The sequence below is a fragment of the Balaenoptera borealis genome (genome assembly GCF_965194805.1).
Source record: "Balaenoptera borealis genome assembly, chromosome: 8".
Lineage (NCBI taxonomy): Eukaryota > Metazoa > Chordata > Mammalia > Artiodactyla > Balaenopteridae > Balaenoptera > Balaenoptera borealis.
Window position 1 is genome coordinate 52,625,443 of NC_138865.1, and position 26,835 is coordinate 52,652,277.

General features: G+C 40.5%; 1 protein-coding gene across 1 annotated transcript; it reads left to right on the forward strand.

The window, feature by feature from the left end:
- The first annotated feature begins 177 nt into the window (after nt 1-177).
- Nucleotides 178-26,614, forward strand: LOC309632789 (uncharacterized protein). Its single transcript, XM_082400629.1, has 2 exons — nt 178-14,569; nt 24,324-26,614. The coding sequence occupies exons 1-2, from the start codon at nt 14,011-14,013 to the stop codon at nt 25,034-25,036; spliced, it is 1,272 nt and encodes a 423-aa protein (XP_082256755.1). The 5' UTR covers nt 178-14,010; the 3' UTR covers nt 25,037-26,614.
- Nucleotides 26,615-26,835: the final 221 nt, after the last annotated feature.

Genomic DNA, 26,835 nt, shown 5'->3' on the forward strand with positions numbered 1-26,835 from the left:
CTACTCTTTGTCGCGGTGCGTGGGCTTCTCCTTGCAGTGGCTTCTCTTGTTGCAGAGCATGGGCTCTCGTGCACGGGCTTCAGTAGCTGTGGCACATGGGCTCGGTAGTTGTGGCTCGCAGGCTCTAGAGCACAGGCTCAGTAGTTGTGGCGCACGGGCTTAGTTGCTCGGTGGCATGTGGGATCTTCCCGGACCAGGGCTCGAACCTGTGTCCCCTGCATTGGCAGGCGGATTCTTAACCACTGCGACACCAGGGAAGTCCCCATGAATTTCCTATCCATACACAACGCACCTACTGCTCTTGCATTGTCACTTTTTTACCTTTTTAAAGAAATTCATTATTCATTTTTTATACAAACTTTGTGTTATAAAAGTAGAAGACACATAGTCTGTCATGCCCTCAACTGGATCCCAGAAGCCACACTCACATTGTGCTCCTCCCGTCTCACTGGCTGCCCATTCTGAGTTTCATTTGTGACACAAAAGTTGGTGCCTTTCCTGTGTTCTGTGCCCAGAATTCTTTCCAGTTTAAACTCATGAAATAAGTCCTGATCTAATCTAGTTTCAGGGATTGAAAAAGAATCGTGATACTCACGTCTTCCAAAGATAAATTCTGGAATCACATACCCAACTGCCTATTTGACAGCTGGTATCTAGTAATCATCTCACATTTATGTTATTCAAAATCAACTCTCCTTAAAAAATAAATAAATAAAAACAATAACAAGAACCCGTCCTTTCTCATTGTTCTCTAATCAGTTAATGGCAACTCTGTATTTCCAGGTTCTCAGGTTAAAGTACATGACATCATTCTCAGCTCCTCTCTCACAACCAGTCTGAGTGCAATCAAAGTTTTACACCACTGAGGTTTTTCATCCATGAACTTGGTAAAGCTCTGCATTCTGAACACAAGACTTCTTCCATCTACTGAATTATATTAATAGCTATGCTGTAATCATCCTTGAATTATTAGATAAATTCTACTTATATGATTTATTAATCATTAACATGCCTATTTATTTTACTGATATTTTATTTGTTATGCATCCATAGTTATTTTTTTAATCTGAATTTCTTTTCTTATTGAACCCATTTAAAATCCTTGAACCAGGAGTTTATTTTAATTGAAAAAGAAGGTGGATGACTTTTCACTTTATCCCATGATGTGTTAAAAATATTTTAACAAATTTACTGGTGTTTTCTGACATTCTTGCTGTTCTACCAGTTCTTTAAGACACTTCCCTGAAGAATTTGCCTGTTAATTCTAAAAGCTAAAGGTTGAAAGTGACCCCAAGAAAGAGTGGGAAGGCCTTTAATTATTGTGAAAACTCTTTCCTCCATGCACCTTTTCAGGTTATTTATCTCTGTAAATATTACCTTTAAATCCAGCCTACATTCCTCTGTCTCCCTTGCCTATTAAGATATTTACATGGATGCCACTCATATTTTATAAATCAAACGTAATAAATCAAATGTCAATATGTAGATATAAGCTAGAACCTTGATATTTGACTATTTGCAACGTGTCAAAGCATCTCATCTAATCCCAGCACATCATTTATTTACCACCATGGACTGAGGTTTGGCTGAGATTTGAACATGGGGCTCCAAACCCTACTGTAATGAGCCAGAGTTAATTAATTAAAACTGACTCCCCAAAATCCTACCATGGTTTCTACATTTCATATAAGACATTTCAGCTTTTATTACTCTAATAATTTCCTATGCTCCTGTACTTTTCAAGATCAAGGTCTTGCCCTTTACTTTCAACCCCTCTCCCCACCCTTCCCTGTGCACATACTCACCCAAGGCCTTGTAACCGAGAGTCACTTAAATGCTTGTGATTGACTCCCCAGGGCAGGAGCACTTCTACACCTCTTATTCCCACCCAGTATCCTGCACAATGTTAGGGATATTATTGGTCCTCAGGGTTGTTAATAAAAGTGATAAATGTAATAAGCTTAAGATAGTTGTGCCAGTAAAACTGTTTGAAAACTACAGTTTTCCTCCATTTTCTCTTGTGGGTTACTCTTGTCTTCTCAGGTGACCAGTACATTTGTTAGCCGGGCATCTCCTTAGTCTTCCTTCAACCTCCTGCATGATTTAGAGCAACTGTTTCCTTTTTCCTATTGTACAGTTTTTCTCAGCTTTAAAATAGGGATAATGAGAATACTATACTCCATTGAACGTACCATCTTATGTTATATGCTCTATGTAATGAGAATACAACTCATAACTGTTATCATAACTGAGTACATTATATAATCAGAGACATATACACATAGTTATGATAGTTGTTACTGTGACGGGTGTACACAAGGTGTAAAAACCATTATTATTTCATGCTCACCCAAAAGATGATTATGCCACATTTGTGCCTTGCTCAGCTCATAACTTGGTTATGCAAAAATTCTACCTCTGTGAATTAAAATAGGATTATCTTTTTTAGCATTGTACAAAGCATACACACAAATTTTTAAATTCTACTAGCAAATGAAATATCCTAATGGCTGTACCAAACACTCGATTAAAAATATCTATGGATCTCTAGTGGGCATCAAAACAAAATGCAATCAGTGCATTGGCACAGAAGTTATGTATTAAGTAGAAAATGTTATATTAAGTTTAAATCTACACTATGCTGAAATTAAAAGCATCTTGATACAGATTACAAAGTTTTATGCAACGTATCCATATGAGATGACATTCTGAAGAAGTTAATAAAACTCTACAATGAAAAACCGTGACTATAACAAAGCTGAATGTTTAATAGAAGATCCTTGCTTAAAACAAATGAGAGGGGACTTCCCTGGTGGTGCAGTGGTTAAGAATCCGCCTGCCAATGCAGAACACATGGGTTTGATCCCTGGTCCGGGAAGATCCCACATGCCACGGAAAAACTAAGTCTGTGCATGCACCACAACTACTGAAGCCTGTGAGCCCTAGAGCCTGCGCGCCGCCATGCTGAGCCCACGCGCCACAACTACTGAAGCCTGCTAGATTTAGGGCCCGTGTGTGGCAACTACTGAGCCTGCATGCTGCAATTACTGAAGCCTGTGCGCCTAGCCCGTGCTCTGCCAACAAAAGAAGCCACCGCAATGAGAAGCCAGCTCGCTGCAACTAGAGAAAGCCTGTGCACAGCAAGAAGACCCAATGCAGCCAAAAAACAAAAAAGAAACAAACAAAAAAACCCCAAGTAAAACAAATGAGAGGACCAAAAGATTTTGTAACTTTAATTATTAAAGACAGTTACTGGGTCATAAGAGATTGCCAAATATGGCCTTCTCTCAATTGAAATGAGATAAGCAAGAAGTAATTCTGAAAATATTACTAATGATTTTGCTTCCATTGAAGCCAGGAACTTATAATAAAGTCTTCTTTTGGCATAAATAAAATATTAGTGTGAGTTTAATACTTTTAAATTTACAAATATTTTTTCAACAACATAAACATTGTACGAGAAATTAACCATTTACATTAAAGGTTAATTAATTTCACATTTTCCCTTTCCCACGGGGCTCCTTTAAGTCTCAGCCTTGTCCCCAAGTCTTCCCACTGGAGGGTCCCAATATCTAGTAGCTTCCCTTCCAGACTGTAGATGCGTTTCCCCTTTCCCCGATTTCCTTTCTCCCTAGAAAAGTGTCTTAATCTGAACACATACCACGACATGCTCTGATTTCGAGCCGTCAATCCCTGCATTAAATGGGCACCGGCGTCAACCGGTCTGGCTAAAAGCTCCTACCAGGAAGGGAAGGATGGACGCAGAGGCAGGTGCAGAAAATGAAAGACTGTGCGAAGCCGCGGCAAAGCTCCCCTCCGCAGTCAGGCCCGAAAAGGAAGTTTCCTCTCTGCTCTCGCGGCCCCACGCGCTCCCTGGGCCCCGGCGGCGCCTTTCCTGGGCCGGGGCTCCTGCAGACAGCGACGCGCGGGTTCTTCCCGTGGGCGCTGCGCCCGACTTCGCGGAGCTGGACCCGGAAGCGGGTCCCGCTGGGTGGGCGGTGCCCGTCGGTCCGTTGGGGCGAGTTCGGGCGCCCCCTCCCGGCCGCTGGGGTGCAGCGAAGGCAGCTTTGCGGGCTTTGCCTCGCGGAGGACCTGAGCTCCCTTTCAGGGTGGTCCAGGTGAAGTGCTGAATTTCTGGACTCCTGATCTCGCTGCTGATGGCCGTGGGGATGCTCTGCTCCATCCCTCACATTTTACCCGTTAGTATACATCGTCTTATATTCTTCCAATCATTTCCCATATTCATGTAAGTGGGGAGCGTTAAGTATTTGTTGCCTGAATCCACTAGAGCTTTGGTGTTGTCTGCAGAGGACTCCTTGAAATGTTTGTAATCCAATCTGGTGCAGGGGTCAAAACTCTCAAGGGTCTTGTCTAGCACGCAGCTCATAAATTTATGGTGAGAATTAATTGAACAATCTATATGAATCATCCTTGGACAATTAAATATGATTTTTTAAAAAATTTTTATTATAGTTGATTTACAATGTAGTGTTAGTTTCAGGTGTAGAGCAAAGTGATTCAGTTATACATGTACATATATTCATTCTTTTTCAGATTCTTATATAGGTTATTACAGAATATTGAGTAGAGTTCCCTGTGCTAAATATGATTATTTTAAAATAATTAGAATTATTAATTTTGTTGATCACATTTAAGGCTATCAGAAATAATTACCAGTTGATAATTTCATTTTGCTTATTATGTAAAATAATCAGGATACTTTTTTTTTTTTACGTCTTTATTGAAGTATAATTGCTTTACAATGGTGTGTTAGTTTCTGCTTTATAGGATACTTTGTAATTTGGTCAACACATCTACAAATTTGTAGGTGGACAATAAACTTATGAAAATATAGAGAATTCGTAACAGCGAAGTATGAGACGACAAAGGAATATCAATATGTTATGAGAAAAGTATAGGGCTTTCCAGAAAATAAGTGATGGTTCAATACATGCCGTTTGCACAGATGTCTAAGGTGTGGATAGGGAGGTGGAATTTGGAATATGACCTACTAGGTTGTGAAACCTGGACTTACCATTTACTTATTAGATTGTTTTATTCACATAAACTCTTAGCAGGTGACCCTTGGAAATGAGAATATTAGAATATTAACAACTCAGTTTCAACTATGTTGGAAAGATTAAGTGAGTCCCTTATAAGGGCTAAGGAATTTGTAGTTGCTGTCATCGTCATTTTTGATAAAGACTGAAAGTCTGTGGAATTTGTCTGGCAGGTCCTTGGTAATCATGTTCACAGTAGCATTGTAACATTTAATTAATAATCAGTACAGGTTTAATGTGCCATAAAAAGCAAGGGCAGCATCAAGGAAGGTGTTCTTTATCCTCAAATAAATGTCAAGATGAAATACATTCTAATGAATCCTTGCCGTAAACACAATACCTTCAGATCTTCTTATCACCGCTTTACAGACTGAATGTGTGTGTGTATCCAAAATTCATATATGGAAACCCTACCCCTCAATGTGATGGTATTACAAGGTGGGATATTTAGGAGGTTATTAGGAGTAGATGAGGTTATGAGGGTGAACCCTCATGAATGGGATTAATGCCTTCATGAGACTCACAAGGCAGTTTGCTTCCTCTCTTTGCTCTCCACCATGTGAGGATACAAAGAGAAGCTGGCAGTATGCAACCCAGAAGAGGGCTCTCACCAGAACTCAACCTTGCTGGCATGCTGATCTCAGACTTCCAGGTGACAGACTTTGACAAATAAAACTCTGCCATTTATAAGCCACCCAGTCTCTGGTACCTTTTTAGAGCAGCCTGAACTAAGATGCACGGCATCAGTCATTTAGCTCATATAATACACTAGTTAGATTGTGTCTAAATAGTTCAAGTTCAAATCATACCTGACAGGGAGCATTGATGAGAGAAAGGAAACAGCAAGAAGTAAAATGAGGCTACAAGAAAGAATACACTTTGTCTGGTTCCTCCCAAGGGATAATCCCAAATAAATATCTAAAATAATTTTTATTGTAATTTATTACTTGAAAAAAGTTTGGATTTTTTTTTAAAACCATTTTACCAATTGTTCCCTAACCATGGCTTGGTGTAAATATTTGCATCAACCATTCCTTTAATTAGTAACCAGTCAGAAAGGGGGCAGTGAAATTAGCCAATTTGCTTAACTTCAAGTACCAGTGAAAGTCAGTGAACTTCAGTATCTTGAGAATCAAAATATTTTTCTTTAATTCCTGAGTTTTCCTGTCAACTTGTTAATGAAGAAGAGAACCTACTTGGTTCCAGGTTCTGAATTGTTTTTCTTTTATTTTCTTATTATCTTTGAATATGCCAGGAAAAAGATTTTTTAAAAATTTAATCTGCTCAGGGACAAATATTAAGGCAGGAAGTCATTTTGCCTGGTTTCTTGGTTTCTTAGTAAACCGATATATAATTGAATCCAAACGTGGATGTGTAATATCTATCAGACAGGGGCTAATAAGGAAAGAAAGGATTTACTGGTGAATCCAAATTCATTAAATGTTTAAACATTTTTTGATTTTATACTTTGTAATATACTGGTTTGAAGATCTGTAGTACAATATATTTCTATACAAGTTTAAAATTATTATAAATGTTTAGACATATATAAAATTTAATCAGTATGTGATTGTCATAAGTATCAAACAAAATGTTTCTCTGAGTTTACTAATTCACGGTGGTAATACTAAATCCTAGCTACCAATTATCCAAACGTTCTTATTGACATGACAAGGAAAATTTTGTTTTTCCTGTATCAAACAGCTGTATTTTTAAAAATTATTCAGAAGATAATATTTTTTAAAAAGTGTTCAAATATATTTAAATATTTCATTAAGCAGATTTTTAACATCATCAGCATTGACACACGTGCTTGGCATAGAACTGATTGGCCTGAGAAGAGAGATGGACATTTAGCCTATCTTCATTCCCACTTCCATTCTCACTTCCATTCTCACATTTAGACCATATATCTATCACTTTATAAAAGAAAGTACCTCTTACTCATCCCAAGCCTCACCACAGTTCACTGAACCAGGGTGCAAAACCTTTGTGAGAGCAAACAGAGGGAGAATTCCAGAAGGTTTAGCTTTTGGGAGAGATTCCGTTGATGCAAAGTAGAGAAGGCCTTAGTACAATAAGATGCTTATGCTTTATCAGTTACCTCCTCTCTCTGCTGTATCAACATCTTCCTTTTTACTGGCTAGTTCTGATCAATATTAATATGCTTAATTTTCATCTTCTTCATCCTAAATATGCCCATTTCTTAGCCTTACAACCACCTGTAGGTTATTATCTTGCTTCTGTCATTCTGTTCACACCCAAACATCTTGAGCATTCTCTGCAATATCCGTCCCTAACTTCACATGCACCTCATTTCTCCAGTTGTTATAATTTGGCTTCGGCCTCCCTGTTCTCCTGCTCAGCCAAGATTTATAATAAGCTACATGTTACTGAGATCAGAGATCACTGTCAGGCAGCCTCAGCTGACATTTCAGAAGCATCGGACACCTGTTACCACATCCTCCATCTTAAAGTCTGACGCTCATCTGGTCTCTCTGTCACCACCATCCTCTGCTTTTCTGCTCCTCCTCCTCTCCTTCCTTTGTTGACTACTCCCTCTCATCTTAGGGAATTGGTGTTCCTCAAAATTCGATGCTAGTCCCACACTTCATCCTCTCTGCACGTACACTCTCAACCTCCCAAATAGTTCCAAATGTCATCTCTATGATTGTGACCTCCATATGCATGTCTTTACCCAGGATCACATCTCCAAACACTTGTTCCTCTCCAAGCACTTATATGTACCTGCTACCCTAGAGTATTTCCACATAATATGTCCAAAATTGACCATTAGTCAATTACCTGGCTAACTCCTACAGACCCTTGAGATGCCGGCTCACCAACTGCTTCTTCTGGAAGCTTTCCTTGACTCATGCAATCCCACATGCTCCCAGTATCCTATATTCTCCCTGTCACCGTACTAGCATTCCTTTAATTGAATCTCCACTGCTATAACCTGTCATAGTGCCTTATGCGTCTCCTTCACAGCCCTGAAAAGGGTTCCTACCTAATTTCTTACTGTTTAATGCCTGTCTTCTCTGACAGAATGCTCCACTAAGAAAGTAATATCTTTCTTTTATTGACCAATATATTCACAAACACAAGAAAATTACTGGGAGCAGAGATACTTCAAAATATTTTCAAAATCAATGAAATGAACAAAACTACTTACATTCCTTTTGGATTTTAAGGCAGATTAAAGGTTTAAGGACACTTCCTATCTCTTTAAGAGTATGAGAAGACCTAACATTTAAAACACATCATTTGCGGTAAAGATGATCTTATTTGCAAAGCAGAAGTAGAGACACAGATGTAGAGAAAATGTATGGATACCAAGGGGGGAGGGGAAGTAGGAGGAATTGGGAGTTGGGATTGACATACATACACTATTGATACTATGTATAAAATAGATAACTAATGAGAACCTTCTGTATAGCACAGGGGACTCTACTGGATGCTCTGTGGTAACCTAAAATGGGAAGGAAATCCAAAAAAGAGGGGCTATAAGTATATGTATAGCTGATTCACTTTGCTGTACAGTAGAAACTAACACAACATTGTAAAGCAACTATACTCCAATAAAAATTAATTTTAAAAAATTGAAAAATAAAACACATCATTTGAATACTACTCAGCCATGAAAAACAATGAAATAATGCCATTTGCAGCAACATGGATGGAAGTAGAGATTATCATACTCAGTGAAGTAAGTCAGAAAGAGAAAGACAAACACCATAATGGTATCACTTATATGTAGAATCTAAAATATGACACAAATGAACTTATCTACAAAACAGAAACAGACTCAAAGACATAGAGACAGACTTGTGGTTGCCAAGGGGGAGAGATGGAGGGGGAGGGTTGGATTGGGAGTTTGGGATTAGTGGATGCAAACTATTATATAGAGAATGGATAAACAACAAGTCCTACTGTATAGCACAGGGAACTACATTCCATATCCTGTGATAAACCATAATGGAAAAGAATAAGAAGAAGTATGTATATATATATATAACTGAATCAGGTTGCTGTTCAGTAGAAATTAACACAACACTGTAAATCAACTATACTTCAATAAAATAAATTTAAAAGTAAAATAAAATACACCATTTGCACCCAAAAGCAAAGCAGAACAAGACACAAAGGACCACATAATAATATGAAGAATAAATTTTGTAAGTAAAACAACAATCATAGAGAAATAAATTCTAATTATTACAAATAAAACTCAAAACTATACTTTCCTCTTACTATTGTAAAACAATCTGCTGAGATGACTCAATGCAGTTAACAACTGAAGCAAAGAAAAAGTTCTGAACTCAGTGAATATTGACACGCTTGAGGCCACCTATAAGTAGATAAGATTCCATCGTGGAAGACTGGGTCCAAATCTCCTTTCCCACTCCTGGGTTCTCTCTGAGTTGAACATACAGGGAAAGCACACACTGATTTTCACAACTTCCAGTCTGATAGTGTCCCAGTCACAGCAGCTGTGGACTTTCTTTTCAGATCGAGCCTGGTCCTTTGGAAGGAGTACTTCAAAATCTGGCTGGAGTCCTCATCGCCGAGCAGGGTCTTTTCCTCTCCATCTCCTACACCAAACTGGTCTCCAGATCTTCCCACTGTTGATCAAGCCTAGTAGGAATTTCAGCTCTTTGGGCTGAAGAGACTGAAGATCTGCTGGATCATCTCATGGAGAATGAGGCGGCCTGAGCATTTTGGAACCAACTGTCATCTAGCTTGTCCTGAGGGAACCTGAAAACCTTCTTGTCCTTCAGGCAGGAAAACAAAGAAGATTCTCCCTGTTAGGGGCAGGACTGTGAGGGTCTCCTGCTTTGGCAGGCCGTGGTTCGGGGCTGGTCACAGCTAAGGGTGCAGACAGGGCTGGAGAACATCATCCTGGGTGTCATCAGTGAGGAGGGTGGCAGGCCCCGCTGAGCCTGGTGATGCAGGTGTCTGGCTGTGGGAGCCTGTATCCAGCTGCTCTGAGTACCTGCCTGCAAATGAGATTCTTAAATAGGCCAGGATTGTCATTTCTCTACTTATGCCAATGTGGTTTCCATGTTTTTTCAATTCCTCTTCCATTTATGGGCAACAGATAATGTCTCAGCTTCAGTGCTTTTGTTTATTACACTGGAAATAAAACACACTCATGGAAAATGACAGAGTATCAATCCAATAGGATGTATTTATCCAAACGAGACCCAAGGTTGAAATAAAAATCTGAGACTCAATCTATCTCTTTTTGAATTCTAGTAAGAGTACTTAGAGATTTGATATTTTACTCTATTTTCACGCTTTGTAATGCACCAAAATACAACTAGCCTCACCTCTCTCCATTTCCCCTTTAAGGGGTTAAGACATTAGATTTGAATTCCTCTACATGACTTTACAGGAGTCCTAGTTCATGTTTTCAGACATAGTCTATGGATAAGAGTGGCATAAATGTTAACACCAAGGGCTAATTCATACCATTCTCTTCCTTCTGTCACCAAAAGTGTGTTCACCACATATATATGTGACAATGTGCTTGGCAATGTGGATTGTTAGGAAAGTAAGGCAGGGATGGTGACTGACCTCCAGGGAGCAGGGAAGACAGACTTTAGAGGCAGGATTAGGATGAGGGAAGCACCATGTGCTCAGTGCAGCTGAGGACCAGTGCTCAGAGCTGATGAAGAGGAGGGCCTGGGAGCAGCAGAAAGCTCCACTCTGACAAAATCTGTGGCTCCTGAATTTAATTGACATCAGACTTTGATTTTCTCTTCTAAAAAACTGAGACAACTCAAGTAGTTGTCACACAGGCAAATGTAAAGGTTAAATGAAGTGAAGTTTGCAAATTATAGGCTGAGAATCTGAATTTAGCGAACATAGCTGCCTTTAGCATTAATGTAACATACAGTAACTTGTAGAGTCCATGATCAGCCCCGCCAAGAGAGGCTTTGACTGCCGCTCCCTTAACACTGTCAGGGGTCTGCGTATTGAGGCCCCAAATGCAAACTGCAGGAGAGGGGTTGCCTTCTGGACTGCGAAGGAGCAAAGCCCAAGTTTCCAGGCTTAGAACAGTGCCTGGTACATTAAGGAGAGAAATCCTACAGCACTTGAAACATTTGCAGAGAACCAGCATCGAGGAAAAATGGCTGCTCTGTGAATAGTATAAATGAGATAAACAGTCCCTTCCCTCATCCTCAGTTAGTCTCAGACCACCTCTGGTGATATTATTTTAAGACAAAGATGTTTTTAAAAGCTATAGAGGGACTTCCCGGGTGGCGCAGTGGTTAAGAAACCGCTTGCCAACTCAGGGGACACGGGTTCAATCCCTGGTCCGGGAAGATCCCATATGCCGCGGAGCAACTAAGCCCATGCGCCACAACTACTGAGCCCATGCGCCTAGAGCCCGCGAGCGACAACTACTGAAGCCCGCACGCCTAGAGCCCGTGCTCCGCAACAAGAGAGGCCACCGCAATGAGAAGCCTGCGCACCGCAAGGAAGAGTAGCCTCCGTCGCCGCGACTAGAGAAAGCCCGCACACAGCAGGGAAGACCCAACACAGCCAAAAATAAATAAATAAATAAATAAATAAATAAATAAATAAATAAATAAATAAACGAAATAAAAAAATAAAAGTTATAGAGACCAGGATATAGGTTATAAAATGTAGATGGGGCAGAGGGTGATAAGAAATGGGACATTCCTATATTTTTAGCTATGGCAGATCGCAACATTACTTTGAAAGCTATTTCCTGGCTATTTGGGTAATGAAAGGGAGGGCTTCCCTCAAGCATGGAATGTAAGAAGGCACCAAATCTAAGTGATCAAGATAAATAATATTTTAGGGCAATATATAAAAATGAAAACGCCACAACATACATGCTGAAGAAAATACCAAAATTTTAAATGAAGACAGAAATGACCCTGCATTTGGATGACGCTGACAGTCTTACAGAGGAAGGCTTCACGTTGCCAATGAAATTTGGGCCATTTCTGTTTAGTCTATAAAATTCTTACCAAAGAAAATGAGAAGATCAGACCTGGTAAATGTCCTCAACTGCTTGTACAGGACACTAACTCTTCTTTCTACACTACAGTCAAGCTGGGGTCTTCAGAAAGGTGTTTCAGAAACTCGAGTTAAATAAAAATTATTTAAGACTGTCACAGAGTCACGAGAAATTGTCAAACACTGCAATTCTCTCAAACAGGTAAAGAAGTAGTCTTGAAAATATTAAGAGTTTGTTTCCATTAAAGCTAGGAAAGTAAAATTATATTAAATTCTTGTTTTAGTATGAAGAAACTATAGTTTAAATAGTTTAATAACATGCTGTTTTAACAACCATATATTTTAATACCCTACCTTCAATATTTAAAATATTTTCAGAAAACATTTTAAAATATAAAAAATTCTAAAATATTTAATTTAAATAAAACATAATATAAATTTAATTTAAAAATATAAAAAATAAAATACTGTGAGTTTTAAAATATTCCCAGTTTTCAGTTATTCAGTACGTCCTCCCCCACTTTAACGCTGTATCCTTGAAAGTCACCATGAGGTCCCAGAGCATCTACAGGGGCGCTCAGCTCCCGCGTCCTCGGCCCCGGTGGTGGCCGCGCTCCGACTCACCCCCAGGGCGTCCCCAACACCGTCCTGTCGTCCCATTGCCGCCGCGTTCCCCTCTCTCTGAGCCTTCGCAGCACAGCGCCAGAAACGAGCCCAAATCTGTAAAATCGGCCCCAACTAGCTTCCCAACTTCAAACCCTTCAGAAAACGGCTTCTTTCCCAAAAATGGCCTCGCTCAAGTTTCTGTGCGAAAATAAAGCACAAAACTCAGGGGAAGCCCAGAAAATGCAAGGTTCCGGGCTTGCTACCAGACAAAAATGTCGCTGGCGCGCCCGCATTAAGGTTCCCTCTGCAGCACTCAGCACCGCGAAAATGAAGGGGTTTTTTTTCGCACTATTACACCAGTATAAAATTGCTCCTTGAGGACCCGACCCCCTCCCTCTCGTGCTGCCCAAACCGCGGAACCTGAAAACTCTCCGACGTCGGCGTTCCCCTAACACATCCGATCAAAAGACATCCTGCGCCCTCTTGCGACAGCGTAGAGAAGCGTGCTGTGCGGGGTTCCAGGGAAGGTTCTATGATATTCTATTGTTCAATTCTACTAAAGTTGTTCAACACATCCATAATTATGGCAAGTAATAAACAGAAAAAAATGTTGATAATATCTGGATGAATATCTAGCAGCCAGTGAAATTAAAAGTTGTTTTCTGATATGAAACAAAATTTAAATTACTGAAAAATAAATATTAAGAAAAAAATTTAAGATTTTCAATGATTTTGAGCAGTTTTAAATGATTTTTAAGTATATCTATACTTTGGTATTATTATAAAGTATTTATATAAATTTTATATGGATATGTAATTTGATACATTACTATTTATATAAGTAAATATCCTACCTCAAAAATCATTCTGCAAACTTAGTCATAAAGTTATAACAAAATTCAATAGCTTTTCCACTTAATTTATAGCTTTAAATTTTATGTCATTCTTAACCCTGCATAGAATACAAACACTAAGCTTTGCACTTTCTCTTTCTACATATAAAGTAAAGATACCTATGGAGTACAAAAATAGATACACAGTATATCTGTGTTATCAAAATTTCATACTGGGGGCAATTAGGAAAAAACTATCTAAAAAGGCTCTGCGGGCAGGCGAAGAGGCAATAATGGGGAAAAAAAAGGTTGAGAAATGCTGCCCTAACCCATTTGGAGAGTGCAAAATGAAAAGCAAAAACAGAAGTAGAAAGTAAGAAGAAATGTTCAGAAAATGGAAATGAATATGTCCCTATTTAAGACCCAGGCCTGAAGGAAGGTCTTCAGAGAACCTAGAGAGCAGGGTTCACAGAGTTCCCACCTCAGCCAGGCCAGCAGCATCTACAAGGTTCCTGATGGCCCCAACCTTGTCCTTCCTCCTGGCCCTGGTGCTGCTCAGCTGCAACTCCAGCTGCTCTCTGGGCTGCGACCTGCCTCAGACCCACAGCCTGGCTAACACGAGGGCCCTGATGCTCCTGCAACAAATGAGGAGAATCTCCCCCTTCTCCTGCCTGAAGGACAGAAAGGACTTTGGATTCCCCCAGGAGGCGTTTGGAGGCAACCAGTTCCAGAAGGCTCAAGCCATCGCTGTCGTCCATGAGACGATCCAGCAGACCTTCCAGCTCTTCAGCACGGAGGGCTCGGCTGCCGCTTGGGATGAGCCCCTCCTGGACAAGTTCTGCACTGCACTTTCTCAGCAGCTCACTGACCTGCAAGCCTGTCTGATGCAGGAGGCGGGGCTGGAAGGGACTCCCCTGCTGAAGGAGGACTCCATCCTGGCTGTGAGGAAATACTTCCACAGAATCACTGCCTATCTGCAAGAGAAGAAATACAGCCCTTGTGCCTGGGAGATTGTCAGAGCAGAAGTCATGAGATCCTTCTCTTCATCAACAAACTTGCAAGAAAGACTCAGGAGGAAGGAATGACACACACCTGCTTCAACACGGAAATGATTCTCACTGCCTAACAAGACCACACTTCCACCTGTGCTGCCATGTCAAAGACTCTCATTTCTGCTCTCATCATGCCCTGAATTGAATTAATTTGTCAAGTGTTTTCAGGAATATTAAGCAACATGATGTTCTACTCTACAGGCACTAGTCCATCACAGATGCCCATGCTGATCTATCTATTTATTTATCTACTTAAATATTTATTTATCAAGTTTAATACTTATTTCACTATTTATAAAGATTTAAATTATTTTTGTTCATATAATATTATGTGCATGTATACATTGTGGTTAAGAGAAAAAATACATACTTCGTATTTAGTCAGTTTATCATTTTTCTTCATTCATTAAATTCTTACTATAGAAAACTTCCTGTTTTGCTTTTTTTCTTTAAAAAAGAAACACTAAGACTGAACGTGCAACCTGATTAAAGAATGTATGTTACAATTCCTTGACCCATCATTACGATTTTCACGTTAGAAATAAAAATAGACTTCCTCTAGCCAGGTCGTGTGTTGCCCTCAGGACCTAGAGGTGAACATAACTAATCCAATTCTGCTTCAGGTAACTTTGATTTTTTTTTTTTTTAGAGGAAAGTAACCTAAAAACAATCATCAATTAATACAGGAACTTCACTGGTGGTCCAGTGGTTAAGGCTCTGCTCTCCCAGTACAGGGGGCCCGGCTTCCATCCCTGGTCAGGGAACTAGATCCTGCATGCCGCAACTAAGAGCCCACATGCCGCAAGCAACTAAAAGATCCTGAATGCTGCAACCAAAGCTCCCAAATGCCGCAATGAAGATCCTGCACGCAGCAATGAAGATCCCGTGTGCCGCAACTAAGACCTGGCGCAGCCAAATAAATAAATAAATATTTTTTAAAAATCAGTTAATTCACAGTTAAATTTAATTATTTTTAAAATAGTACTAATTTGTAGTAGAAATTAATATCAGTTAAATTTGGTGCTACAGTGAGAAGGTGGGAAAAGGGAATTCCCCCAGCAGGTGGATCATGTCATGTGAGGATATAGAAATTAAAGCAGTAGATATTACCTATAGTCAACTAGTAGACATTTCAGTGCAAATGTCCATTGGATACTGGAGATGGCAATTTATAAGCAATTCCATGAAGTGTAAAGCATGGAACAGAAGAAGTGATCAAATAGGAGGAGAGTATCGAATGAGAAAAGGACTGAAAATTGAATCCTATGACCTTAACCTTAAAAGGGAGGGAACGCCACAAAGGAAAGCAAGGGGAATGGCCATATGTTAACAGGACAAGAGAGAGTGGTGAGAAGACCATGTTTGAAAGACTGAAACTGCTTAGAAGATTCAATGCGTTCATGAAAACGTAGATAGAAAGTGCTCCTACATTGGGAAAAGAGATGGCATTGCCCATTTAGTGAGAGCTTGTTTGGTAGAATTAATCAGCAGAAACCATAGTGGAGAAGGTGGAAGGATGAATAAGAGAAGGGAATGACAATATATACAGAAAATAGGTTTGAGATATTTGCCATCTGAATTGGAGGAGAGACATAGGGTGGAACCTAGAATGGATGTGGATTATTTTTTTCTCTGCATTGTTTTCCCTTTTTGAAATATTTTTTGCTTCTGAAGGGATTTCATGGATTTGATGTATTGAAAACTCATATCAATGTTCAAGATTTGATTTACTTTAAATCCTGACATTTAATCACTTACAGTGATAATGTATCATTATCTTGATGAATATGATGTTGAATGTCAGTAAGCTGCTCTGCACTTGAAACCATCCACTACAAGGGAAACAGATAGGACTGACCTTAGTGAGAGCTGATTTGCTGAAATTAATCAGCAGAACCCATACTGGACCAAATGGAAGGGTAACAAGAGAAGAACTTCCATTGTCATTATTTCACCTGGGGAGTCACTTTACTTCTTTCACTCTCATCATAGTCAGACTTGCATGTGTTTTCCTTTTACCTCAGTACATCAAATGCAAGGACAGCTTTCCAAGAAAGTTGAATGGAGAAGCAAATCAATGATGGATTGAACATTATGGAAAATCATGGTATGGGCCCTTTATGTTTCCATTTTTGCTTCCCTCTTAAGCTACTCAACTCAAGATGATAAAGAAAGTAATTCAGTAGTAGCAAGACAACCCCTGCCCAGAAAAATACTAAATGAAAAAGAACATAAAACATTACAAAGACTCTGACACCAGGAAAGCAGAGAAGGCTAATTTTATCTAGCATCCTATGCCCTACATTTTCACCACCCTGCGTCTTCACTGTGAGATGGAGAAGGATGAACCAAGAGGCTCAGTAGAAATGTACTGGATCATCTAATGATGCTTAATAATTACTTCAATATAAGGTTCTGATGTGAGGCCAGTAGAAGCTTCTGATGGGAGGTCTAATGGAAAATCTAAGAATACTCTTTGTTAATAATTATTTGGAGTAATTATTATGAACTCTGTACTAATGATACAATGGTGAACAAGATATAGACCTGTCTCCTATGGTGGTTACTTGTCAAACAGGTCTAATAAATCTATTTTCAAGAAGACCAATCCCAAAGGATAAGCCAGCTTGGCTGATATGGAAAGTAAAGAGGGCAGAAACAGAGCCCAGGACTAGAAGTAAACACAGTCAACCTCCTAGCAAGATAAATGTAAATCCTCACCCTAAAGGCCAATTTACCTCAGTTCTTTTTACCCCATACATCATGTTCAACTTTCAACAGAAACTTACCATACTAAAAGGTGAAAAACACAGTGAAGAGACAGAGCAAGTATCAGAACTAGACTCATATACAGTAGAGATTTAGAAATGATCAGACCCTGAGTCCAAATGATAGTGATTAAAGTACAAAGGGCTCTAATGTAGTCACCTATTTATTCTTCTACTTTATCTCAGTCATACTATATATGGTATTTAAAATAGTTTTGTTCATATAATATGTTCAACTTTATAGTGTATTCAATATAATAAAATATGCTTACCTCTATATTGTTTCAAATTATTTTCTTGTTTAATTTATGAAACTCTCCCCCAGATGACATCTGGGATTTTTTTATTCTTGCAAAAAGAAGTAGCTTTAATTTGCAAGGCATACTGAAACATGGATGATAAATTCTACTCATCATTCTCATCATTCATTTATTTCAGTGGTTTATATTTTACTTTATTTTTTAAAATTTTATTCATTTTTCTCCATGCTGGGTCTTTGTTGCTGTGCGCAGGCTTTCCCTAGCTGTGGCGAGCAGGGGCTACTCTTCGTTGTGATGCGAGGGCTTCTCATTGCGATGGCTTCTCTTGATGTGCAGCACGGGCTCTAGGTTCACGGGTTTCAGTAGTTGCGGCACGTGGGCTCAGTAGTTGTGGCACGTGGGCTCTAGTTCACGCGGGCTTCAGTAGTTGGGGCGCACGGGCTCAGTAGTTGTGGCTCGCGGGCTCTAGAGCACAGGCTCAGTAGTTGTGGCCCATGGGCTTAGTTGCTCCGCGCATGTGGGATCTTCCCAGACCAGGGATCGAACCCGTGTTCCCTGCGATGGCACGTGGATTCTTAACCATTGCACCAGCAGGGAAGTCCCAGGTTATATTTTAAAACTTCATATTTCTATATCGGATATATGATAGTTCTGAGAATACAGAGGTGAAAGAAGAAAATGCCAAACCTATTCTTCTGGAGAGTTCAGTTTGGAAGAGATAAAAGATATAAAAACAGTAATCATGCTAAATTATTTCAATTAAGTTTCCTATTACAATCAGAGATAGTGAAAAGGGGATTCTCTCACCAGAATCTGGAATGAGGCATCTCAAGAAGGGGAGAAAGCAGATGGACTGTATAAAGTGGCCAAGAAATACCTAAACACAGACTTCCCACTGGTAGCAGCATATGTGGATGTCGTTCCTTAGGAGTAGAGTGTAGAACGAGATGATGACCGAAAGTTCATGAGGACCTTCAACTTTTAAGAGTGAGAAAGAGAAGGAGAGTCTGCAGAGGGCACAAAGGTGGAGTAGCCAGTGCACTTAGGAGTCAACCAGGGAAAAATGATCTTCAGAAAGCACCAAAGAAGAAAACAAAGGGCTTGAGAATTACAGAGGATGGAAGTTAAATAATTATTTATGTGTGATATGGGTTTCTGCACTGAGTCTAGATTCTGCCAGGACATGTGTATGATGCTGGGGAATCACTTAACTTCCCTGAGCCTCAGTTTCCTCAAATATAAAGTAGGGAAAATATTCCTAGAGTTGTATTGAATATTAGGCCAACCAGGATATTTCAGAACACTTAGCAGAGTATCATCCACAGAGTGAGGGCTAAACAGGTAGTGTGTTGTTTCCTATATTTTTCATATAGGTCTAAATGGGAATAATGAATTCTCCTCCCCCCCTCTCTGCCACTGACTGCAAAACAATGACAGCCTAAAAAACAGAACTGGGAGAAAGTGTGTCATCAATTGTATGTAACTTTATATATAATACTATACATATATGGTACATATATAGGAATACATAGTATAAAATATGCTACATATAAAATATACCATATATAATATACCATACATCTATCTGCTGATTCTGATACATGGCACAATTCCCCTTCCTCTCTGTATTCCTGGATCCCATTCTTTCACTAAAATATCACAAGCATTCAGTTCCTCCCAGTGTACAAATCCATAGTGTGCTTTCACCATTCACTCTGCATTAAGCTGTACTGCCCATTCATACAGCTGTTTCCTTCTCCATTAGGGTTTCTGGCTGTCAATTTCCCCTTAAGACTACAAAGCCACCAATGGAAAGCAGAAGCTGAGTGAAAGTTCTAGGTTTGTCAGAAACTCTCATATGGCTCCACCCTCTCCGCCTGCCAAGCACTGCAGGTCCAGACCGTCCAGGCTCCCAGAGAAACACAGCGAATACATGGCACCCTGCCCAACAATGAACAATGGTGGAGAATCCAGGAGCTCACCTGTGCCTCTCTTTGCGCACTTCCACGTGCTGACTGCACTAGGAGGAACTCACCTGCTTCAGGACTCTTATTTGTTCAAAAAGCCCAAAGCGCAGGAAACATGGAGTTGAAAGGCAGCAGCAGCTTGAGAACTTGGAAGGAGAACAGAGATGTTGAAAGCGTTCACTGGAACAGCGGCAGGTCCTCAGGACATGGAAGGACACAGATGAGCTGCACTGAGGCAAGTGTTTCTCCAGAACATTCCTTTTCAGAGAAGAAAAGGTTGAGGTGCGTGCGATAGCACAGAGTTCTCCCAGAAGGACGTGGCCACTAGCAGTGTCCCCAGCACTGATACCACAGCAGCCTGCAGAGTCTTGGAAGGGACGAGGGTTACCTCAGTGCCAGCTGCAAACTTGTTTCGTCCTTAGGACCCAGCAAGTTGTCACAGAGCAGGGAAGGATATTCCTGGGGACAATGCATCCAAGAAATTTCGTACATTCCATCATGATGTCTTTGCCCCTTTGAAAGACAAACAAAATAAAACATGCTTGAATAGAAGGGACACAGGCAGGGATTTTAATATATTTAGCAACAACTGGGGTAGAGCCTTTCCAGCAGGGCAGGTATCAGTAACATGCACACTGCAAGGTCACAATTTCTAAAAGCAACACAGAGCTAAGTGGAAATTCATTTATTTAATTTAGGCAATTTGGAAAGAGGGCACTGATGGATCAATCATCTTTCTGTTCTTTCCAGTTGGTGCATACAGCACTGAGTAGGTATTTTAAAGTCAGAAGGACATTTAAAGTACATTTAGAGGTTTGGAAACCTTCCTAAGGATTAGGGTCCTAAAACAAGCAGAAACCATTCCTATATTACTGCTAAAAATATCATTTTATTAACAAATCATTTTTTAAATAATGATGAGTTTTATTTCAATTCTTCAGTATTATCTTATGATGTTTTCATGGGCTGAGGCTAGAAATTTAAATAAAGACAACTATACAAGGCCATGAGGGTGACTCTGGAGTTTAAGCCAGACTCTCCCTGCTAAGGAGCCCATTAAAATCCTTCACTGCTTCTGTCTAGGAAGCACATATGCTCTTCCGTCTTGGTCATACATAAGGCCTCTTCGGTACCCACATCTTAACCAATAGTTGGAACAATAAAGAGTAGAGATTCTTATTTGGACTCTATCAGTAAACAAACGGATGTCCAGTCTGGACTGTAGGTGAGAAATGGAGGTGTCTTCATTGAGAATGAGAACAGCAGGCTGACCTGAGGAGATCTCCTGGGAAATCAGTGAGGTCCTTGTTGACTGGAAACAAATGACAACATAAGAGCTGGGAGTTCAGTTTTTTGGGAGGACTTACTGAGGACTATAGCCTGGAGGACAGCCTCTCAGTCAGCTCTGACGAACTGCTCCAAGGACATAATGGGGACGTCAGTATATACGTGATTGTGGTGAAGGGGATACGTGCAATCAAGGACACATCTTGGTAGAAGGTTGCTGCTAGTCATGAGGCACATTTGTCACTATTCATGATTTTAGTGCTTTTCTAAGTATGAGAAGTGGCAAAAAATTGGATTCACAGAATTTTCTCAGGAAATTATCTAACTATCTGCAGGCCTGTTCTGTCAGTTTTCCCAGAGCAGAGAGTGCCCCATTCCTGATCTCCACCCTGAACTCCTGTCAGGGCGTGTTGGGGTCAGGGACTGCTGTGGCGAATGACTTTATTCTTGTAGAACCAGATGGTGAGTGACTTTTTAGTTGTCATGCTGAAGGAGAAACGTCAGAGCTCACATGGCTAGAAATTGTTAGGTGCTTTTTTTTTTTTTCTTAAACTCGCAAGAAAACTCAAGCGTTAAAAATACATAGATTCCAGGGGTCAGCTCCTCTAGGGTTAATAAAGTTATTTTACTATATTTCATGGAAGAAATCACTCACGAAATCTTAGACTTGGCGCTGCGTGGCTTGTGTGATCTCAGTTCCCCCACCGGGGATTGAATCCGGGCCACAGCAGTGAGAGTGCCGGATCGTAACCACTAGGCCAGTAGAAAACTTCCATTTTTTTTTTTTTTTTCCAATAGGCAGAAAAATCTATTCCCCTCTAACTACTTAATAGTGATTTTGTCTATTTTGATTAGAACCTAAAGTCAGTTCAGTTGACTCAGACCATACCCCATGTAGCCCTACAAAACCATAGACAGTAACCCTTTGGCACCTGAAGTGGAATAAGGGTCCTTTGTCATCTCACTGTCCTCTGTCTGCTTATTTTGTTGGTTCCTAAATATCATGTTCATGTGCAGCCTTCACTTTCTTTAATGGGCGCTTTCAGACAAATCATTGTAAACACCCTAAGGTTTGCCCTTGTATCTTTGGTACATTTGGAACAGTTCATTGGTCCAGATTTATATTTCTCTCCAGTTGTATAAGTGAGTTTGATCCAAATAGGGTTATTGAGAGGGTTGAGTTAACTTTTTTTTTCTGCTTTTTGGCTGCGCCACGGAGCATGTGAGATCTTAGTTCCCCGACAGGGATCGAACCCGTGCCCCCTGAAGTGGAAGCTCGGTGTCTTAACTACTGGACTGCCAGGGAAGTCCCTAAATTTTAAAGAACTTAGAAAGTGGCCAGTCCATTAGTAGCAAGCAATAAAATTCAGTTATTACTTTTTAATATCACGATTACTATTAACCAGATAAGATCAGGATCTTTTGGAATCATCTAATTCCCTTCCTTTAATTCTAGTTTTCTTAAAGTACCCTTCTCATTGCCTGAGTGGATCTATCACCCAGACGGATGCTCAGCAAGACTGATCTTGCTCATCCTCCCAGACAGGGTTAGTGTTCTAGCAACTGGGGTTCTGGTTGCCAGTCACTTGTGAGCTGGTGGGTGTGACTTCTTCCCTCTCTCCTCAAAACTGATCATACATGGATTAAATGAAAGAAAAATGAGGGAGCTGGTCTTGCGAAGCTGAAGGCGGTCAACTGACCCAGGACTTGGTCTTTTCTGAGCTTCTGGCAGAAGCAAGCATGTTCCTGCCTTTCTGTTTTTCACATTGGCCTCATCCTTCTCCTCTGACATAGCCTCGTCCCCAACTGTGCTGCCCTGAAGTTTGCTAACTTAGAATCTGTCATTGTGTCAGGGGAAAATCACTTCCCTTCTTTCTCATTCATGACATTCAGACTCACATTTGTTTTCTTTTTGCCCACAAGACAGCTGTCGAATTTTACTTTCTAGGACAGTTGCAGTGATAAAGAAAAAATCTAAAGTTTGAAAATGAGAGAGACTGGAGCCCCTTTGCCTTTCTTTACCTCCCTTTATTGTTCTTACCTCATCATGAATTAGAACTGATGCAGGAGCAGCAAGACAAATCTTGTCCACTAAGTCGCTAAGTGAATATAAGTTACAAAAACTTTAAATGAAAAATTACACACAAGTAAAGGAAAGAAGGCGATTTCTCTCTGACCTAATCCTGGGCCTCGCTGCCCTGCATTCTCAGAGGGAGACAGAGACAGAGGAAGGGAGAAGCCCAGTGGCATCAACTGACTGAATGAACAACTGAACCTCACTGGTTTCTGTGACATAAACTTTAATGAGAGACAACACCATCGCTGAATTCTCTGCCCCCAGCTCAGAAACTTTGAGCATAACAAGTGTTGACTAGTTTTAGTAAAATAGTTGAGTAATAAAATTTGTATTTGGCAAAATAAACATTATGTGTCTACTCAGGGTGAAATGATTAGAATTGGATAATTCCTCCACCTACTGAGAGAAAACACACTTTTGCTCTCAGCATCTGAGGGCTGCTGACACTTCTGATACCTGAGGACACGGGTCAGGAGGGGAGGAGGTCACCACTGAGGACTAGGGTCCTTCACACAAACACTCCAGGGGCAAGGGTGAGGGTCCTGGAAGATGAATTATTTTCCCAACAAATAAACAAGCCCCTTCACAGCAAAGAGATTTTACAGTCCTCGGGATGTGGTGAGCCTGCCCTCAGGGAGGGAGTCCAGGATGTTAGGAAGGGGACTCTGTCACTCTAGAGGAGAGGGTGTGACTAGATGTGATCTCTCCCTTGTGAGTGAGGTGCTGCTGGGGAAATACAATTCTCTTGGAATTAGGACCTCCACACCCATATTCTCCTGAAAAGAACCAGGATTCCTGGTGGGGGTATTGGCCCAGCCTGTGGAGGACTATAGGTCTCCAGTAAGAAAATGGTGGAAAGAAAGGATAATATCTATAATAGTCCTCGTGGTCCCCTGAAGCATGACCACATGGACATGAAGGAACATGTTCTAGAAGGAAAGGAAACATGGGAGAAGCTCATGGACTCATAATAATCAGCTTCTTCTCTAAGTCAAACACTAAACAAAACCCATCTTTTGTTTCAAAGAGCTTATGCCAGAGTGATCTGGTAAATCCCTAAGCAAATATAGAAACCATACGGCTGAGGGAGCCTGCCTTCCTATGTAAAGTAAGAGGTAAAAATGGAACCTAAGATCAGGGCTAAAAATTTGTTCCTGGAACAGAGAAGACCAACATTTATGCATAAAAGAGATATAGAATGTGTGTATTTACAAACCTACGTCACTTCTGACTTTAAGACAAAAACCTTTCTCATTTGATTAATAAATATCCATTTGGATGGACACATCTGAAATTACTGGGATAATTAAACTTCTTGCAAAATTAATAGTTTAGAGTGATGACATCTTCGTAGACCATACTGAGAATACATAAGTGAAAATCAAAAAAGGAAGTAAAAGTGTATAGAAATGTTTAGAAAATGAAAATTATTGTGTTCCCTATTTAATGGCCTTGCTTAGAAAGAATGTCATCAGAGAACCTACCCGCACGTTTCCTCCAGACGACTGTCTCAGCCAGGCCAGCAGCAGCCTCATTTGCCCCATGGCCTTCGTGCTCTCTCTACTAACCGCCCTGGTGGTGTTCAGCTATGGCCCTGGTGGATCTCTGGGCTGCAACCTGTCTCAGAACCACGTGCGGATTAGCAGGAAGAACTTCATGCTTCTGGGCCAAACGAGGAGAATCTCGCCTAGCTTCTGTCTGAAGGATAGAAAAGACTTCGGTTTCCCTCAGGACACGGTGGATGGCAGCCAGCTCCCGAAGGCCCAGGCCACCTCTGTCCTCCACGAGATGCTACAGCAGATCTTCCGCCTCTTCCACACAGAGCGCTCCTCTGCCGCCTGGGACACCTCCCTCCTGGACAAACTCCACGCTGGACTCCATCAGCAGCTGGAGGACCTGGACGCCTGCTTGGTGCAGGCGATGGGAGAGGAAGAATCTGCCCTGGGAGTGACGGGCCCTACCCTGGCCGTGAAGAGGTACTTCCAGGGAATCCATCTCTACCTGAAAGAGAAGAAATACAGTGACTGTGCCTGGGAAATTGTCAGAGTGGAAATCATGAGATCCTTGTCTTCATCAACCAACTTGCAAGAAAGGATAAGAATTATGGATGGAGACCTGGGGTCACCTTGAAATGATTCTCATTGACTAAGATGCCCTATCACCCTTGCACATATGTATTTGGTCATTTCAGAAGGCTCTTATTTCAATTTTAATCACAGAATTTATTGTATTAATTCAGCTAATACTTTGTCAGTAGTAATAAGCAAGTATATGTTAAAATTATTCAGCTTCAGGGGCATCAGCCCCTAAGCAATGACTACCCTGTTATTTATTTATTCTGTTTATTTGTTTATTTATTTATTTATTTCTGTATCTTATTTTTATGTTTTCATATAAATATATTTATACTTACATTGTATTAAAATTTAGAAAATATTCACATTTCCATTTCATTAAATTTGCATTTTGTTTTATTTATTAAATTCTTATGAGAGAAAACTTCTTGAGTTTTTTAAGTTCTGAAACCTACATTCTTATTTTTTTCTATGTAAATTTATTTCAGACTAGTATTTGTCCATTTTGTCCTTTGGAACAGTCCTACCACTTTCATTGCAGGAAATGCTTGTCAAAAGGTGGAATTCCATGGAATTGAGAGAAGTCCTGGAAATTATGGAGAATGGTTAGTCCTGATGTCATAGGTGTAACTGATTTATACCCACCAGGAAAGAGTGGTCGGTGCAAATACCTGTGGGAAGGAGTCATCTCCTTCAGGGTAGCTGGTGACATATGGTGTTGACTGCCGATCCTGGCACCTTCCTCCCGCCTTCTCCCCAGTCCTGCTTTACTGACCCATTCTTCCCTTATACATACCTTCAGTCCCTCCAACTCACTGACCGGCCACACAGCTGCTCTGGTTCTGTGCACATTTCCAGCTTCAAGGTTTCTGTTAGAGTGAAAGCCACAGGAAGAGAGCACAAGTGAAAGGAGAGTTCTAGGATTTTCAAAAGCTCTGTGAGAAGGAGCCAGGGTTCATGGCACTGGATCCCAGCTCTGCTATTAATAGCAGTGTGACCTTGACAAATAACACAAACACTAAGCTCCCTAGTTTCCTCATCTTTAATATGGGGACAATAGTAGTATTTTTTCATAGGATTATTCTCAGGATTCAATGAGTAAATATACACAAGAGGCATAAAAGTGTGTCTGTCAGAAATAAGCAGGACTGTTAGAGTCACAGAGTGGCTACCCTCGGGGAGGAGAAGGAGAGCTGCTCTGAGGTAGCAACTGGAAGGCAACATAAGAAACGTGCTACGTCCTGGGCAAAATCTATTACTTTTAACTTGGGTGCTAGTTTCACAATGTCATTCAGTGTGTGAAAATTCCCTGTGCTGTATGTTGAAGATACTTGCAATTTCTGTGTATTATACTTCTTTTTTTAAAAATAAATTTATTTATTTATTTACATTTTATTTTTCGCTGCATTGGGTCTTCGTTGCGGCGAGCGGGGGCTACTCTTCCTTGTGGTGTGCAGCCTTCTCATTGCAGTGGCTTCTCTTGTCACGAAGCATGGACTCTAGGTGCGCAGGCTTCAGTTGTTGTGGCTCGCGGGCTCTAGAGCGCAGGCTCAGTAGTTGTGGCACACGGGCTTAGTTGCTCCGCGGCATGTGAGATCTTCCCGGACCAGGGCTTGAACCCGTATCCCCTGCATTGGCACTCTGCCACCAGGGAAGTACTTGTGTACTATACTTCTGAAAGATTTTCTGGGAATTAGTAAAAATTCTTTGAGAAAGAAGGATCAGTAGAAAATACTTGGATCTATTTTAAAAATGAATAATATGGAAATAACAGAGACCTCAAATAATGCAAAAAGTCACAAACATTTTTCATTAATAATGTTTGTTGCTTCTTTAGTATGAGAAAGGCACAAA

Excerpts from the sequence above, each read along its gene's own strand:
- LOC309632789 (XM_082400629.1), top strand. The coding sequence starts at position 14,011 with ATGGCCCCAACCTTGTCCTTCCTCCTGGCCCTGGTGCTGCTCAGCTGC. Across the intron at positions 14,570-24,323 it reads CTTGCAAGAAAGACTCAGGA|AAAATGAAAATTATTGTGTT; the intron begins GGAAGGAATGAC and ends AGAAATGTTTAG.